Below are 19710 nucleotides of genomic sequence, written 5' to 3'. Positions count from 1 at the left end.
GATAATTCTTTTTTTGTTGGAAAGAAGATATCCTTAGTTTAGTACCATGATAAGGAAACCAGGATCTGATGATGGAATCTCAGAGAAATCGATGGAAACTCTTGAAAATCCGCAATAACTTTTTACTGGGTGTACCGATTTTAATAATTTTTAATTTAATCGAAAGCCGATGTTTGTCATGTGGTCACATATAAATTTTATTGAGATCTGATAACTACTTTTTGAGTAATCTTTGATAACGCGTAGTTACTTGACTATTTTTTCGTCGATCTACGTTGTATTACTCGTCGATGTAATTGAAGTCGGTTTTTTTTTCGTTTGCGAGCAAACACAATTATATAACACAAAGTCCTCAAATGTGTATGTGATCGATTCCCTCAAAATCTACTGAACGGGTTTTCATGCGGTTTCACCAATGGAGAGAGGGCTTCAAGAGGAAGGTTTACGGAACGGCTAAGCCGATTTTGATGAGAGTTTCACTGGAAGTTTGCCGGGAAAACTTTGACAAACCTCTTTCAACGCAGGCGAAGCCGCGGGCACAGCTAGTATATATATATATATATATATATATATATATATATATATATAATATTCACCGGTAAAATCTTGGCATTTTAGTATTTTTTTTAAATAATCACATACTCAACCGTGACCTAATGGAGAATTCACTTGAAATGTTCAAGTGATTCTTACATATTAGACAGTTAATAAATTAGGAAACTCCTCTTTTTTATTTAAATTATATATGTTGTAAGCATTCCGAGGATGAATACTTTATTACAATCGTTTGAAATTATCATCATAAATCACTTATCTACCCTGCTCCACTCCTAATGTGCCGGTTGTGTAAACAGAAACTGAATACAGGACGATCTAAGCGCCATAACGTTGTATTATGTTACATAATACTTTTAAAGCTAGTATTTTTCTTCCCCTCTAAAATTACGTAAAATAATATGCAAATCAAAGAAGTATAACGAAAATAGAAATAATTTTATAAGTTGAAAAAATAATATATTTCTGTACAAAAAAAGTTAACTATATTATATATATTTATTGTTTTTTAGATTTTAAGCTTAATCCTTCTTCCTTAGTCTAGCGCTTGAGATTTCAATTGCTTCAAGCCAATGTTTTATTTCCTCCGGACATTCAGGCTTAACTTCTGCACCTGGTATATTTTTCAGAAGCGTATCTGCGTCAATATTAATTAGATTCTGTCTTGACAACACAACAGCCCTCACGAAACCATCACTCAATGTAATAAACTTCTGCTCTATGAAAAGAGTTTTATCTTCCCAATATACCAACTGTGGAAAAGAAGATGGAAAAAACCTTGTCAAAATCAAAAGAGTAGTACTTATGCCTTGTTTTATATAAAATACATAGCACTTATATAGAAAATAGTTATATATTAGAGTTCAGTTCACAGTTCTAATTCAGTTTAAAATGTTAAAACATGTCTTACAATGCTATAAAAAGACAGATAAGAAGGTTTGTATCCAACCAATGTTCTGGAGGCAAATTGTTAAAGTACAGTAATGCAGTAAATTAATATAACGATTAAAATTCCGAAAAAGTTGTTTCATTATAATATATGTATAACGAATAATTTAAACAACTATGGAATAGTACTCTGTCGAAATAAATTTGAAATGCAAACGATAATTAATACAAAAGTCACCTTTGTTTCCACTTTGTACGCCGTGAATATGGGTATCGTTCTCCTATAACGGATACTTGATGCGCCTTGCATCGCATGTCCATCAGCTGCTTTTATGTTTGCGTATATACCCGTTCTATCATAGAAATGAAATCTGGCAAAATCAAGTTCACGAACGTAACGAGCATTGTTCATATGTCTCAAAAATATATCTACATCTTGAGTAGTGCAAAAACCTGTAATAAAATTAAACAGGTTTTACTTATAGTTTGATTCGAGAAAACGAAATTAATCACCTAATTGCATTTAAATTATATTTTTAAGTTTGAATTTTTAAAATAATTAAGAACCTATTAAGCAAGTTATTAAGAAGTACATATGTATTTAATGTTACCGTATAAGATGTTTTCATAACAAAATAACTTGCATACAATTATTAAATACAACAAAACGTCTAGTAGATAATATAAAAAAAAATGTAATTCCAGGCTTAAGCATACAAGTTTTAAAAAACTATAAATACACGTATTCTATCTATCCTTTACAAGCAGAATGATTATTCAGGTCTGACAGTAGGTAATTAATCTTACTTACTTACCGTAAATTGTTGAGGTTTCATTAATTCCAGTTTTCTTTTGGAATAATCTTCCAATACCTATTGTGAAAGCGATTCGAAGAAAATAGTTAACGTCCCAGAAAATATACAATAATGCAACTATCGTCGCTATGATACAGTACATTATAATAAAATATTTATCTAACTAAAAATACAAACGATAAAAATGTGCACTCAATATCAAATCTTGAACCGCACTGGCACCAATCGGCTAGTACCTGACGTCACCCAACGAACGGTATCAAAACCGGTATGAAGATTACAAAGTTCATGTTTATTCTATCTAACTTTTCATAGTTTTATTTAAGACTTTTTACTATTACACTATTCATTATTTAACTATTTTTATAATTATTTGTGTAGTTATAACTAAACAGATCAAAACAAGTGACTCAACTCTCAAGTATAGGTACCTACTTACTGATAAAAAATCATGAATAGTTAGGAACAATCCAACATTAAATAATAAATATATTTACTTTTAGTTAAAATTATTTGAAACGAAAAATCACATTTTTAGTATCTCTAATTTTTATATCCATATTTTACCTAATGTTTATTTTAACTTTATCGTTTTTATTTTTTACAATTAAATATTATATTATTTATTCTATTAATATTTTAGCTCTAGTTTGCAACCCTAAAACATGTACCGGACTAGTATTATTTTTTTAATCAAACTTAAATTTAAAAATAATTAAACCTTTTTAATTTACGTTTTAGTATTTCTTAATTTAGCACTAGATATTGCCATACTTTTTAACCAATCTTGTATATATTTAGGAGACTTTGGAATGGACATTGATCCTGGAAGACCTTTTAAAAGATTCGAAATTGTTTGTGTATATTCGCCAATAGCATATTGTCGGGATACTAGTAAATATCGCGTTCTTGCATCATGTAATGTTATCACTTCGTGTTCAAAAAACAAAGACCTTTCATCCCAGTATACCAACTGCAAGAGAATATATTTATTTATTTTATTATTTTATAATAAATAAATAAATAAATATTAGAGAATATAGATATCAAAGAAGTTAAGCTCAGTCAATTTAGGCCTAAATGAGTAAAGCCTGGACTCAATTGATGCAATGTTTGTAAATTATTACGACAACATCTTTGCCTGTTTTCCTTCCTAGCCTACAAGTTAGAAAAACTCTCTAGGGATACGAATAATTTGTCAGTATTTGAGTTGATTTTTTTTTTTTTTTTGTAAATTTTAATTTTAACCACCAATTAAACTGATCCATTACTAACTTTTGTTAAAGCCAAAAATAACTCAAAAATATCCAAGCTCAAATAGTTAGAGTTAAATCGGGTTTCAGCATATTTAAGTCACAGTATGTTAAAACTCAACTAGCGTAACAAACAGAAAAAAAAATTATAAACAGAAATAATTTTTAAAATTATTTCTTACCTTAGTGATTATTTTATACGGCACAAATAAGGGAATAGAGTCAACGAATACAGTAAGGGTCGATCCTTGTAGAGACTTTATTCCTAATTGTCGACTTCGACTGTAGATGCCAGTTCTGTCATAAAAATGATATCTAGCGAAATCGATTTCTCGGACTAGCCTCGCTATACGTATATGTCGAATGAATACATCACAGTCTTGAAATGTACATAATCCTAAAAGAACGTATATGTATATGTGTGTCTGTGTAAAGTAAAATGAAAAACTCTGTTTATTAATATTCAAAAATCTGACTCATATTGGTCGCGTTTTATATTACCTATAAGAGAAGAAAAATAAAATAGAGCGATTCAGCCTGTAACATCCCACTGCTGGGCATTGGCATCTATCTTTCTCCATGTAGGAGAATGATTGGAGCTTAATCCACCACGCTGTTCCAATGCGGGTTGGCGGATATGTCCCCTTTTATGAGTAACGATCGCTATCATATTTATGACAGCTTCACGTGCTCTCCGAGGTACAGTGGGGAGACCCACAAGGACAGACATCCAAACCAAAAACAAATATTTGTACATACACAAAAATATCCATTCCGAGCAGGATCGAACCCGCAATCTATCGGTGTTTTAGGTGACTACACGTACCACTACACCAGATGGTTTTTGGAATAATTAAATGATAGAATACAGTTTCTTTGAGTCTCACCATAAATAACAGTAACATCATATAACGAATGTTTTCTTTGGTAGAGTCTTCCGCTGATCACTGTGAAACCGGTTCTAATGACGTAATTTATATCACATAACATATATAATACGGTAATAATAATTATAGTTAAAAAACAAAGACAACACATTTTTAAATCGATCGATCGATGATCGATTTTAACCAATTTAGTTTGTGTCAATGCACGTGTGTGTTTTACTATTACTGTACGATATTAATTCAAAATACATTTTAATGAACCTGAACTAAAGGTGAGGTAAGAGAGGTGCGATAAATACGTTTATTTTTTTGTAGACAACTCCTAAATATAAAATTCTTGTAGTTGCCTAAACTAAATAAGTATTATACCTACTCATTATTCAAAAAACTACTTGTCTACTTGCAGTTAGTTTAAAATGTGATTATACACAAAAACTAATTTTACTGAATTATTTTTATGATCTAAAAATTATTCTTATATAATACAATATTTATATAAGTTACGTTTAAGTTATTGCAAATTCCTACCTTTTTCAAATTTTTATAGCATACGATTCTTTGAAAAGATGAAAATGGCACAACAAAAGCAAGTCGTATAAATAATATAATATAATACAAGCATGGCAAATAAGTAGTACCAATTATATATTGTTGTCAGTAGTTCAGGTGAGTCTATGTTACCTGAAAATCGTTTATATAGAAAAAATAAGTCCGCCATGTTTCTACGACTTTTCATATTTATTACAGCTATTTATGTAAACGATATGTTTATGTATTCGGTAATTTATGCTATACCGAATGACTAACGAACTTTTAGCCTCTTGCACCTACCTATGCAAAGTATTTAATTCCTTCAAATCACTGAATGCTTAAAATAATTTTTGAAACCGTATTTCCAACTTTATAAAACATACACGCGCTTCAGCCTGTAATATCCCACTACTGGACATCCTCTTTCCCCATATTGGAGAAGGAACAGAGCTTAATCCACCACGCTGCTCCAATGCAGGTTGGCGGATATATTTCCTACTATGAGTAACGATCGCTATCAGGTGTACATGATAACAACCGGGACCGACGGCTTGACGTGCTCTCCGAGGCACGGTGGGAAGACCCACAAGGACTGCACAAACACCCAGACCACAGCAAACACCTGTATGACCAATACAAATGTTTGTCATGTGCGGGGATCGAACCCTGGCGGTTGCGCCAGCGCAACAAATACAATCAATGGCTGTAACCGTTGCGCCAACGCGGCGTCTAATAATTTATAAAACATAATACATTAAAAATATAAATTTTTATTTGAAAATTACGTGCGCCCGATGATCGAAATACTTTCCTACTGTACTGTAATAATAACAAGTAATTTATTTATAACTAAGCATATACTTACTTCGTATCGTGGGTGTCGTATGAGGCGACTAAGGGATAACACAGTTCCACTACTACCTTGGAACTTAAAAAGCCGATGGCGGCATAACCATCCTACTGCTGGCTTTGAAATACACAGGGTGAAGACGGGCAGCAGCGTCTTTGGTGTGACAAAGCCAACTCGGCGGTCACCAACCCGCCTGCCCAGTGTGGTGACTATGGCAAAACAAACGAGTTCGCGCCATTTTTGGCGTTAACTTGTGGAGGCCTATGTCCAGTAGTAGACTGCGACAGGCTGCTGTGATAATGATGATATAATATATAATAAATGATTATGTGTAATGAACGAGAAAATAAATTACAACAACAATCGTGGGCGTACCCACGGCGGAGCCAGGTGGAGTAAATACTCCACTTCGAGTTAGGGTGGGGATTTCCCCACTAATAATTGATTTTCCCAGCTAATAATTGATATAGATATTAGATTTTAATAAAGAAATTTTAGGTAGATTTTGCCAAAACCTCTGCAAGCTATTATTGAAGTAGTGTAGACAGTGAAAGCAAATGAAAAGTTGTGTAAATAGTGATGATAAATAAAAAAATATTTTCTTTCTAGGTACTATTTATCGAGTTTTACTGCTGTCGTCATAGATTTATACTCATGACATCAATGACCAATTATTACGGACCCACAGCTACTCGTATATACTTAAAGATAAATCTCCGCGGCGTCTTCCTCAAAATAATATTGACATAGAAGACGATTGTGTCTAAGATAGCAGGGAGTTAATCATTTTTATAAATAGCCTTTTGTTTACTTAACGTAATAGAACAGTGGCAGAGATTTCTGTCTTCATTTTGAGTATTGTCACGAGTTTGTTATTGTCACAGATAGTAGCTCCCGGCGTGAAGGGTCAGAAATTGTGTTTCATTAGCTAATTTGTTTTAATTTACTGACACGAGCTGGTTTTTAAAAGAATACTTCCTTTTGTTAAATTCTTACGTTTAGCAAAGTAATATGTAACATAAATATTTATAGGTATTAATTATGCCCATGTTTTTTACTCTGAATTGAATTATTCTCTTAATAACTTAAATTTTATTATAATTTTATTTTGAAGTAATTAATTAAATTCTATAATATAAAAATGAGTCGCTGAATGTGTTGCTAAGCGCAAAACTCGAGAACAAAAGATTTGTGATAATACTTAAAAGTCAATTTGAACTTTAATACCATACGATAAAGTTTGTGTTAGGCGATACGAAGTTCGCCGGGTCAGCTAGTGTATTATATTTATGTTATATGTATGTAGATGTATGTATGTATGTATGTATGTAGATGTATCTGTGTATGTTTAAATATGTTTATGTATGTGTGGTGTATGTATTTTATATGTTTTTTTTTTATTATTCTCCTATTCCTGCACTACTTTACCCCGCGTTTCACATTATCACTCACTACCATGGGTTGACTGGAAGAGATCTCTTTTAGAGATAAGTTCGCCCTTGCACACTTCCTATATTATTATGAATATTGTAAAATTTACTTAGTGCAATAAAGAATATATATAATTATGATTGATTGTTCGATCTTCTACTACTGTAATATAAACTCTTTGTTAATAAAAATTATTTTCTACTTTTTAGTTCGATTAGCTTTAAAAGCTTGGTTTTTAGTTTTTTTTAAGCCATAATTTTTTGTATGCTGGTTAATAAAACATTCAATCTAGCTAGTCCATTATCTTGTCATTCATCATTTCAGAACGTTGCGCGTTGCTATCTATTATTAGTGTTAATAGGTTACCGTTATTATAAAAGACTCACAGAGTAATAAAGCATACCCACTGAGCATATTTTTTTTTTTCTGAATTTGCTCCAATCTTTTTACTCCTAATAGCTTTATGTCATTATCCAACTTTTCTTTTGATCCAAAAATAAAACAATGAAATTTAATTACACATTATTTTATTTAAGAAGCACATTTCGAACTGTATATAACTGTGTTTATAATATAACATTTGTGGCATTAAAATATAATACACATATTTACTTAGGTACGACTAAAAAAAAAGTAGGTAAACAAAAATATTTTATTTAGACTTAATACTTATATACACAACTATTTGATACAGTGCAAATTTTGGTGTTACGGTAAAAATATACAGTTTTAGCATAATATGCAAGTACGTATATACATAAGTATATCCCACTATGCGATAAACACAAAACAATGCCAAGTATTTATAATATAATGGTAAAAGCACCTAAGTTATACAACCTAAAACTCTCCTCTATAAAACAACTGTCTGGCTTAAAAACACGTTGCCAAATCAAAACACCAGAGATTCGGGCATTACAGAAAACTTACTTTTGCTGAGTTTCTATATCACTATAAGAATTTAAAAATATGTGTTTTTATTTATTTTGTTCTTTAATTAAGTCCTGTTACTTTTATAATTATGAATAAAATTAATTAGGAGTGTTATATAAAATATATTTCACACTATTTTGAAATATAGTATCATAAGGTTTATCATTCTTAATCTTAACATCAACAAAACTGTCCATAATATTTTCTTACTCAAATATATCACTCTCATTAAGTGACTAGTTAAAACTGCTCTTTTATAATATTTACTGCACTTCCCTTTAATTTTCTGATGTTTTAAATTATCAAGTTTTAAGCGAGCGCGTTTTTTAAGCCATATAATATTTACAGAAAATGTACTCGCCTTATATTATTAGCATAATACTTTATTATCTATACCTATCGTTGCAGATTTCACAAAAAACAGAGTATTTAGGTTTCTGTGTGCGTCGTACATAATAAGTACATAATTATAATCGTGCGTTCGTTTTATTATCAATAACTTCATCATTGAATCATTTGAAGTGTCAACTAATAAGTTAATAATTTGTTAAATTTTAAACAACACTATTACTTTATTAGAAAGTAGAGTATAATTATGTGATGAAGACAAGTATTAAGATACAATAGGTACTAAAACAAAAACTAATATTCAATTGTGGCTGTTGCACTGTCTACAATCAGGAGTACATGATGTAGGTGGTGCATGCTGGTGTTGGAGTGGTAACAACAGCGGAGCAGAGAGTGTGGGTAGCGCCGGCAACGGGACCAACCATTCTGACCCGCACACTCGACCCATCACTAGCGTCGGCAGCAGTGGCGCCCGAGGCCCGACTGGACGAAAAGCAGACCATCTAGATTCCACTTCTTCGGAAATAGACATCGACTCAAATCTAGGATTCGAAATAGAGCTAACGCCTGGAGATGATTTGGCACGTGGAGCCTGTGAAATAGGATCTAGTTAGCATAATTCGTAGTCTTCCTTAAAAAATCGAATGAGTATAATATTTTTACATTTTTTATTAAATATTTAACGTTTTTTTAAGGTCAAATAATTTATTTATTCAAACATTATTGTATTCGAATCTCCAGACTAGAATCTCTCTTAGTTTATTCAATATCCTAGCACTAAATACACTTCTTATCGAGATGACATGATGTAGGTACACTTACACTCACGTGCGTCGTACGAGTTTACATCATTTTATCAACCGACTTCCAAAAAAGGTGGAGGTTCTCAATTCGACTGTATTTTTTTTATGTATGTTACATCAGAACTTTTGACCGTGTGGACCGATTTCGACAATTCTTTTTTAATCGAAAGGTGGTGTGTGTCAATTGGTTCCATTTAAATTTATTTGAGATCTAACAACTACTTTTCGAGTTATATCTAATAATGCGTTTTTACTTGACGCTTTTTTCGTCGACCTACGTTGTATTATACCGCATAACTTTCTACTGGATGTACCGATTTTGATAATTCTTTTTTTTTGGAAAGGCGATATCCCTAGTTTAGTACCATGATAAGGAAACCAGGATCTGATGATGGAATCCCAGGGAAATCGAGGGAAACTCTCGAAAATCCGCAATAACTTTTTACTGGGTGTACCGATTTTGATAATTCTTTTTTTGTTGGAAAGAAGATATCTCTAGTTTAGTACCATGATAAGGAAACCAGGATCTGATGATGGGATCCCAGAGAAATCGAGGGAATCTCTTGAAAATCGAAAGCTGATGTTTGTCATGTGGTCACATATAAATTTTATTGAGATCTGATAACTACTTTTTGAGTAATCTTTGATAACGCGTAGTTACTTGACTATTTTTTCGTCGATCTACGTTGTATTACTCGTCGATGTAATTGAAGTCGGTTTTTTTTCGTTTGTGAGCAAACCCAATTATTTTTATGCTTTTATCACGAGACCTTTATACCTAGGGGAACTGTAGTACAGTGAAACAAGACAACATCACCATTACTAATGTATATCAGATCCAATTATCAATATTTAGCTTATTATAAAATTGTGAGTCAAATAAAGAAATTACTCATAGCGTGCTTTCAATATCATTTAATTTAAAGCATTATTTATTAATATAATTTATTATTAATTAAGGTTAAAATATTTAACTCACAATTAAAAGTATCTGAAATATCACTTAAGGACATTTAATTAAATAATATTTAATTTAATCGTAATAATAGGTATACTAAATTAAACAACTTAATCAGACTTACATGAATGGCGTTGCAATGTTCAACAGCACGAAGCAAATCGTGATTACAACGTCGCAGTACCAGCTCCAACACAGATCGCTTCTTACCGGGAAACAGTTTGCGAAGCATCTCCAAGCCCGCGGAACTTACATTGCCTGAACTTTCGTCATTTGAATCTATGCTATAAACAAGATGAATATTAATTGTATTTGTTTTTGTTTTTAAAATCGATTAATAAGATATTAAACTGAACATACCACGATCGCGTCGCTAAATTCGAACTACCGACGGAATCAGGCGTCACGCTGCAACAGTCTGGTAGAGAATCACTCGTCTCGCTATCGATGTGTATTGGCTAAAATATAATACATCCAACTTTTTTAATAATATGCTTTAATCTATATGTTTCTTTTTCTGTTTTTTCTACTCACAGTTTGATCATCGACAGCTGAATCTGGTTCGGGACCAGGGCTAGGACAAGGTCCGGTGACTCGCATGCCGTATATACGACCAGGGGGTAAAGCCTCCAATGCTGTACCACTCTCGACAGACGCTAAATGTAACGCTATCTTGTCTTCCGCGGCTTGTTGTCTTTTTAAAGCGACCTTAAAAAAACAAAGTAATATTTTCATTTGAGATAGAAATAACATATTGCATAATAATAAACAAAATTTTATAACTTGTAAATAAAATATTTTTTAAATTAAAATATCTAAAATCGTTTAATATTAATTATATAAAATCGTTGAATCATTCACTCATAACGAAATCTCAAAAACCGCTGGATGCATAAAATAAATCTTAGATTAAATAGAAAGTTTGTCATTTTTGAAGTTAAAAACATCAAATATCAATTCTGGACTGGAAACACGTGTTTCAGTTTTTGTGTAATTTCTAACCATAAATGGTTGAAATAGGAGATGAGAATCGTATGGAAGTTAGTGTTGAAACTTTTTCGTTAGCCTTTTGATCATAAATACAAAATATTTATCTCTTTAAATTACTAACATTTTGTATGATTAACACCTTTATTACTGGACTGCTTTTGAAATGACAAGTGTTATTTTTACCTTTTTCTTAGACCCACTTAGGTATTGAATCAAAATGAATAAATATATAATGAGTTCAGTCTTAATGTGATTTTTGCGCCTCAATATATCTGTACTACCTGCGCCACGCGATTCCACGCTTCACGCGGTTCCGCGATTCACGCGGTAGCTTTAAGAACTAAATATTTCCAGATTATTACGGCATAAATCGTATCCGCCCCAAATATATATTGATTATAGTTAATGTGAAACCACCATGGAATCGCAATTAAGATTCTGCTATTAACGAAAATCTCAACTGTCACACTTTTAAAATTGTTATTAAAATTTTAAACCCATTACATGCCTTGAATTTTGTCAAAACTTTGTCATGACGTTGAGCGATTGTTGTAAGCTGATATATAAATTAATTTAGTGGAACACAAACGACAAACAGACATTGTTTGCGTTTGATGGGCGGTCACCCAAGGGATCAAGACGGGCTCTATCACACCCGGGGCGATCGCTGCCTCATTGGAAATGAAAACAAAACTCGATCCCTACAAATCAAATAAAAACTGATCAAGAATACAAATTATTCAAAATAAGACTTATCTTTACACAGCGTCTTCTCTTGGTATTTTAACTAAAAGATAAACAAGACATAATTTTGAAAAAAAGGTGAGAAAACGAATTGAAATGAATAGGAAAGTTTGGATGTTGATCCTAGATTTTAATAATAATACAAATAAATTGCTATGTAAGGATGTATGTTACTCTTCCAAAAGGATAAAGCACAAAATAAATTAATTTAGGTACATGTTAGTTATGTTTATATCAAACTTTATAAAACTTTATATACAAGTATGTACGAATAGACTGGGTAAAAAGTAAATAAAACGTTGAAATAAACCTGGAATTGATTTATAACGGAATAAATAATATCTCAATTGTTTATGTATAGATCATTTTTAAATCCTAATAAAAAATATAATTATCCATAGTACACGCAATCGGGATAAAAGTGGTAGGACATCGACAGCGATGCATTACTGTACAAACCGATCGATGTTTCATCCGGCATCCACGGTAAACATGTGCCACTTGTTTAAATAAACCCAACAGCGCATTAGCTGGTCTCGATTTCACTACATTAAAACACATTAACGCCTTAACATTGCATGTTATTTCTGAATTAGGTAACCGATATGTTTTAGCACTTTCAGAATTGCTTTAAAATGAACCGAAACACATATTACTAGGATCCCACATGTTGTATCGTAATATATTTATTGTTTTGGTTTAACAAGGCCTACTAAGTACGGGTAATTGATGTTTATTAAATTAGTAGTCTGATGGATAACGTAGCAGTGAGAATTATGGCAAATATACATACATATATCTACACATATACACCTGCAAATTTAGGTGTTTCTTTCTAAAGAAATATTTCTTTCAATTTTTTTATATGAAATGTTTTTAAACATATATTATACATATATATCTATACAAATAAATAAAATTGAAGTGTATGTTTGTAATATTAAAATAACCACTTTTTACTAAATTCATACGTATGTATGCATATACCAAAATAATTTTTGTCTATCTGTCTATTTGTTCCAGCTAATCTCTGAAACGGTTGGACCGATTTTGATGGGACTGTCACTGACAGATAGCTGATGTAATAATGTTATTTTAGAAATGTATTCATTTTATAACTTTGCAAACTGAACAATTTCTTTTTTGTTAAATTCCACGCGGACGAAGTTGCGGGCATAGCTAGTATATATATATAAATGAATGTTTGTCTGTATCTCCTTTATAAAATAGTACAATAAAGTGTTGTGCATGAGCCCTATCAAAGTAAGAATGCAGTCCTGTTCAACAATATGACCGTATTTTTATTACAGTTCATTATGATACTGGGAATAAGACGAAAGAAGTACAGAAACTTCATAATAGAGAAAATCTTCCTCTAATTTGGCTAGTGCTAATTACATCTGTGATGATGTTTGGTGGGGTTTTAAACTACCCCATTTTCCCTAAAAATCACATATATGATTTTCGGTCAAACTAAATTTACATTTTCAGAATATTATGTTTAAACACAGATATAATCTGATTAAATTTTGAAAAATTAAGTGTGTATTACCTATCTATATTATGATACAAATGTCTAAACAGGCATCCAGGTTGCAGTGTGCTTGTTTTTTTTTGTTTAGAAATCGCGTGGTTAACGAAAAAAAAAAACACTTGATATCGCAATATAGTCCCCTCCCCCTCCTTGCGATATTTCGTGATATTTTTCTGACCCCCTCCCCCTCCCATTCGAGCGTCATGCGATTTATTGACGACTTGTACTATCACTCTAGTAACGAAACAGTACTACTACTCATTATTATTATATAAGTAATAAACAAATCCCCGATGTTTTTTATACAACTAGGTCGGCAAATAAGCTTATGGCCCGCCCTCCTGATGATAAAAGTTTACCGTAGTTTGGCGATTAAACAATATATTCGTTATTCACAATTTTTTTTTTAATTTTTATTATGGACAACCAACAGAAGATACAATATAAATGTTTCAATACATACTTAATGGGTAAACAATGATCATTGTACTTCTTTTTATAGGCAGGCACTACATGCTATACTGCTCAGTGTAAATTAAATTTAATATGAAAAAAAAAAAATGCATTTATAAGGAAAATAAAGATAATATAAAAAATACATTAAAGACAACTATAAAAATGTTAAACAGCGCAGCTAGTTTAGCCAAGACCATATGTGTAGAAATAGATTTACATTCCAAATTCAATACATCAGTTCAAAACGATTATATATATATATATATATATATATATATATATATATATATATATATATATATATATGCTTTACACAGGAGATCATTAAATAAAATAAAAAAGGAAAAATACCAAGAACTACTAACTAACAATACTAACATGAATAAAATTGATTAAATTAAACTTTGAAATATTAAATTTGAATAAATCTGTTAATTGTCTTTGTAAAAGCATATCAATTTTGATTTAAAAACACCCAAATCATTACCATTTAAGTCCAAGTCAGAGATTTTCAATGACAGATCATTATAGGTTCTTTGCAGTCTAGCTAGTGGTGAGTACTTTCCTAAATTACTTTTAAAAGCGGACACGGTTGCCTAGGCAGACCTCTAGGGATGTTGAAATTATATAATTCTACTATAGCCGGATTATCAACTAAATTATTCAAAGATTTCCATAGAAATATCATGTCTGAAACAGCTCTACGGGACTCCAGTGACATAACATTAAATAATTTGAGCTTCTGCTCATAAGATTTGTTGTGTTTGTGAGAGTTCGCTCGATAAGCGAGGTGGCGGAGTAGGCGCCTTTGTACATCCTCTATTCTTTTACGATGGATTTTGTAGTGGGGATTCCAAATTTGGCTACAATATTCCAACTTGCTCGCACAAGACTGTTATATAATTTGATTGTAGTAGAGGAATGCCTGAACTCCTTGGAATTCCTCAGTACAAAACCCAGCGATTTTGTTGCTGAGGTAATCATGTTGTCAATACGTAATGTAAACTTTAATTGACTATCGAGAATACCTCCCAGATCACGTATCGAACCAACTACACTCAACTTTTCAGAAGCCATAAAATATTGGCTGTGCACAAAATGTTTTTTCCTGGTGAATCTTACCAAATGGCACTTTTTCGCACAAAGTTACATACAATTCTCCTTACACCACCGAACTAGACGATTAAGATCCTGTTGCAGCAGTTCAACAGATTCATCCACGATACTTTTAATTATCTTAAAATCGTCCGCAAACAGAAAACACTCAAAATGTTTGAATATTGCGGCGATATCATTAACAAAAATTTAAAGAACGCAGGTCCCAAAATGGAGCCTTGTGGAACACCAGAGTAAGAAATAAAAGGTGTAGATTTATACCCTAATTTTATTTCTCAAAAATCAAATTACCTTTCACTCGCTAGCCCTTGTCAAAATTTCGATCATCCGCTCTATGCTCTTTCTAGATCGTTCTTTTAGAAATGCCAAATTCATTTGTATTTAAAAATCGCGAGAGAAAGAGCTAATGTCACATACGCCGTATACTACAGATATCGTGCGAATATGCTTGTATATTAAATATATATAAAATAATATTTTATAAATTAAATAGTAATATTTAATATATGTGTAATACAAATAAATATAATATACATAAATAAATAATAAATGCCAGGTATCGCAAGCGTGTTGCCGACCTTCCCCAGGAGCTCCGAGCACCTTACTAATAATTAATATTATTTAGATGCGATTTTTTGTAAGTATGTATTCTGCATTTTATTGGAGTACGGTAACTATTTATTAATTTACTGATATACCTATTTATTATTTTATTGAGACAGGATTTGTACCCACTAATTGTAGTGTAGTGATTACTAGTATTACTTTATTTTACTTATTATTTAGAGTGTCAAGAGCACGCGAAAACTCAATAAATAAAATTAAAACGTGATATTTTTGTGTTAATAACTATCACATAAAAGACTTTCTGCGCCTTTACTTTTTTGGAACTCGTATAAGTATTACATTATGTTTATTGTAGCAGTCATATATTAGGTCACCAATAATATATTTCTCCACTATTTTATGTCCGGATGGTATTCTATTATTTGGTATTATTTATGTGTGTTTTTTTGGAACGAAGTTCCTTACGGTAGGCTTGACATTTGACTGGGCGACCGAACTGAAAATAATGTAATACTAAAACCGTAAGAAAAATATATAACGGAAGTGACGTCAGTCAGTGTCAGAAAGTGACGTCATCAGTCACACGACTGTATAATATGACGTTTGTAAAACTAAAATGTGACTAGTAAACTTTTTTTAAATTATTTATGTAATTTTATACTGTCGACAAAAATAAATAAAGACATGTTTTTTATTTCACTTAATAATTTGAATTATTATTATTATTATTATTTTGTTTGATTTATTTTTATTTTTGTTATTTTCTAAAATACTAAATTTCTTAAATACTTATATGTACTTAATTAAAAACCAATCAACAAAATTAAAAACTGAAAATAACAACTTTAACTGAGGTAGGGCACAGCAGGAATTTCGTGCTCAAAATATGAAGCAGCCCGACTGGGGTAGTCCCGACCGTCCTCGACCTTACAGAAGATCACAGCAAAATAATACTGTTTTCAAGCAGTATTGTGTTCCTGTTGGTGAGTAAGGTGACCAGAGCTCCTGGGGGGATTGGGTCGGCAAAGCGCTTGCGATGCTTCTGGTGTTGCAGGTGTCTATAAGCTACGGTAATCGCTTAACATCAGGTGAGCCGTACGCTTGTTTGCCGACCTAGTGACATAAAAAAAAATAAAAAAAATCAAGAACTAGAAAATCTATATAAAAATCAATATTTTTTTTTCAAATTGTGTTGCTTCTATACTATCCGAACCTACCGAATCATACCTGGTGTCCCATGACACCGCATAATTTTTTCTTTCTATCTTTTTTAAATTTATTTTTACTTGTATCATACCCTCATTTTAATAATTATATGTCTGTAAATTTATATTATTATGATGCAATTTTTTCGGCTTCTTGAAAGGATTTTTGTATAAAGCTGTAAATTTCATTCGCGCATTTTATCTGTTTAATCTCACTCGTCAACTTTTGCGAATTCTTTGTGCAATAATTCAAAATCGAGAAAATTTCTTGAAGTACCCGACGATGATCTAGCTTCAATATCCATAATGTTATGCGGTCTGACGGCTACGTGGAGATTCAAATTTTTATTTAATTTTTTTTCTTGGTTTTTGTTTTAAATGTTTTATTTTAGTTTTGGTTTTTGACAGTTTGTTCCATCTAATTTGCTCGCTTAAAAATTCGAGAGATATCTCCGAGCTGCGTATTACTACTTTAAATGTCTTTTAATTTCACGACTGATGACCTGGATCAGTTTATCGGTGTCAATGATTGGGGGCTAAGGACGAAACCAGTTTCAGATTCATCGTTGTCGCCTTCATCTTCGGGTACTAAAAAAGATAATCACCGGGATGTACTTTTCAAGCAGTCATAGCATCACTCGATGCCAGGGGAACTACGGATTGCACTAAGCCGTTTTTTTGTACTCATGGTACATAATATACTATCCGCATAAAACACTTTAGAACATCGGCTACACCCCGATGCTGGATGGAGAATGCTTTTTGCACTTTACACGCTTTTTAATACGATTGTGGGTAGTTAGAACCTTTTAAATGGTAGCTCCCGGTAGTAGTAGTAAGGGTAGTAGTACCAGTCGGTGGACTCACGTCTCTATTAGAGACATTAAGATAGTCTAAGTTAAGCAATGATGTTGTAGAATAACGCCTACTTTAAAAAAAAATAGCATGTTTTAGGAATAAAAAAAGGACATGGGTTTCAAAAGCCCATGGACGTATTTTCATTTTATAAAAAAAGGGGTCGCTCCCTACCCTCTAAAAGGTTTTTCACTACAAAGGTACTCTAGTATCTCATTACAACTTATTTCTACAATGTATCTATGACAATCTATGGACATAGGTATGTCTATCTGTGTATCTTATTTGAGCCAACTAAAAGTAGGTATGTTCCAATGAATCGAAGGTTCTCTTATTCTCAATTAACCTTTAACAGAATGAAGATGTACACTATCATTTTATGTAAAACGTAAGTACCCTAATTTAAGGATATAATAAATTTATAATACTATGCAGTGGATATACGAGTATATGTACCTATAGCACTAATATCTTTTTGAAATTCGACTCGAATAGCTGAAAATCGATTAACCTAAAAACAAAAACGATGCTTTCGGACTACTAAGCCTTCCCGACCCGGCTTCACTCAATTGGACTACATGATTTTTTAGTAACTTGGTAGTAATAGCGTAGCATTCTTCTGGTGTAAAATTTTTTAAATTACAAACAAACAAAAAATTAAATCTTTATTCTTTATAACATTAGTACAAAAGTACCTATAGAAACAAATTTTAAAGTTTTTCTAACATCTAAAAAATTATTATGCGCCATCGCGCTTGGAAATATCTTACTAGCTTTTTAGTTGTGTTATTTATTTCATAACTAACAATAAGTAAACTCACCCAACAAATAAAATAATAGAATTTTTTGGTTTACTGTATTTAACGTAATCACATTAGGCACACTATAAATCAAAACAATTTAAAATAGTCAAGAAATCTAAATATTTTTTTGAGTAAATACTTATCATACAACCTATGCGTTTGGTTTTGAAGAGATTTTTTTCACCACTGTCCGTTTGGCTAATTGGCGACAATTCAAATTACAGGTGGCAATAGCGATGACAATTTCATTTTAAAGAAATACGATACACAGGTCAGCCACATATCAAATTTATTTTTACATTTTAGTTAAGTATAATCACAGTATCAAAAAATTGTTACAGTGATTAGACAGTTTTAATTTGTTTTGTGTAGGTACACACATACACACATACAGTTACGGTACTTTGCGGTAAATACTTACTATAAATGTATATAACTATTAATATTGTGGACTAGATGTAAAATAGACAATGTGAGTTATTTATGTTTTAAAACAACACTCACCTGCGCAGCCATGATTCTTTGCCTCTCTTTTATCAATCCGCACTTGGGACATTGACAATCTCGGTAGGCACAAGCTTTTTTGTGACCTCGAAGACTTGAAATAAGACCATGATTTCGACAACGAGCACACTTCGGCACTCGAGCTCGTCCGTTATTCATTATTAGGTCAATACTATTATTTTTTTACAAAATGAGGTAGAAGTATTAAAGCATTTAACTACTTTCACTGAGTAGCATCGTACAATGTCTTTGAAAAAAAATAATACGTTTTAGTAGATGAACTTTAAGAACTATTTCAAATATGTGCGCCCTAAATAAAAATTACGAACTTTGTATCAAATCTAGTATGTCACATAATTTAAAAATTATCAAAATCGACCGCCCGCCCACACAACACTCCGCCCTGATACTCTGATAAACTTTGATTGCTTATCCCGAAATTTGAGACAGAAAGTGTCGCTACGAATTTCTCACATCTGTATTGGGTACGTAATCGTCAACCCCATACTGTAGGAGATAGAGTCAAATTCCTGAATTCACTCCAGCATCCCGTTTATCCTAGCCCGCCTACACAAATATTTCAACCAATCAGCACACGCTAACCGCCCTATTGGTTACAATATGTTGTTGACACAGTAGCGGAAACTAAATTGTAGCTGGTGGCTTGTATTTCACATGTAAAAA

General features: G+C 31.9%; 3 protein-coding genes across 3 annotated transcripts; all 3 read right to left on the bottom strand.

Moving 5' to 3' along the window:
• Positions 1 to 1043: 1043 nt before the first annotated feature.
• LOC123654616 (protein THEM6-like) lies at positions 1044 to 2475 on the bottom strand. The gene is made up of 3 exons (XM_045590510.1): positions 2259 to 2475; positions 1682 to 1896; positions 1044 to 1307 (listed from the first exon to the last, which is right to left on the bottom strand). The coding sequence occupies exons 1-3, from the start codon at positions 2398 to 2400 to the stop codon at positions 1077 to 1079; spliced, it is 588 nt and encodes a 195-aa protein (XP_045446466.1). The 5' UTR covers positions 2401 to 2475; the 3' UTR covers positions 1044 to 1076.
• Positions 2476 to 2987: 512 nt separating this feature from the next.
• LOC123654548 (protein THEM6-like) lies at positions 2988 to 4501 on the bottom strand. Its single transcript, XM_045590447.1, has 3 exons — positions 4399 to 4501; positions 3694 to 3908; positions 2988 to 3231 (listed from the first exon to the last, which is right to left on the bottom strand). The coding sequence occupies exons 1-3, from the start codon at positions 4499 to 4501 to the stop codon at positions 2989 to 2991; spliced, it is 561 nt and encodes a 186-aa protein (XP_045446403.1). The 3' UTR covers position 2988.
• Positions 4502 to 8792: 4291 nt separating this feature from the next.
• LOC123654547 (doublesex- and mab-3-related transcription factor A2-like) lies at positions 8793 to 19532 on the bottom strand. The gene is made up of 6 exons (XM_045590446.1): positions 19501 to 19532; positions 19027 to 19198; positions 10787 to 10960; positions 10616 to 10710; positions 10377 to 10536; positions 8793 to 9083 (listed from the first exon to the last, which is right to left on the bottom strand). The coding sequence occupies exons 1-6, from the start codon at positions 19530 to 19532 to the stop codon at positions 8793 to 8795; spliced, it is 924 nt and encodes a 307-aa protein (XP_045446402.1).
• Between the last annotated feature and the right edge of the window lie 178 nt (positions 19533 to 19710).

This window comes from Melitaea cinxia, chromosome 6 (genome assembly GCF_905220565.1).
Source record: "Melitaea cinxia chromosome 6, ilMelCinx1.1, whole genome shotgun sequence".
NCBI lineage: Eukaryota > Metazoa > Arthropoda > Insecta > Lepidoptera > Nymphalidae > Melitaea > Melitaea cinxia.
Note: the sequence above shows the minus strand (reverse complement) of the source record. Positions and strands in the feature narration are given on the sequence as shown.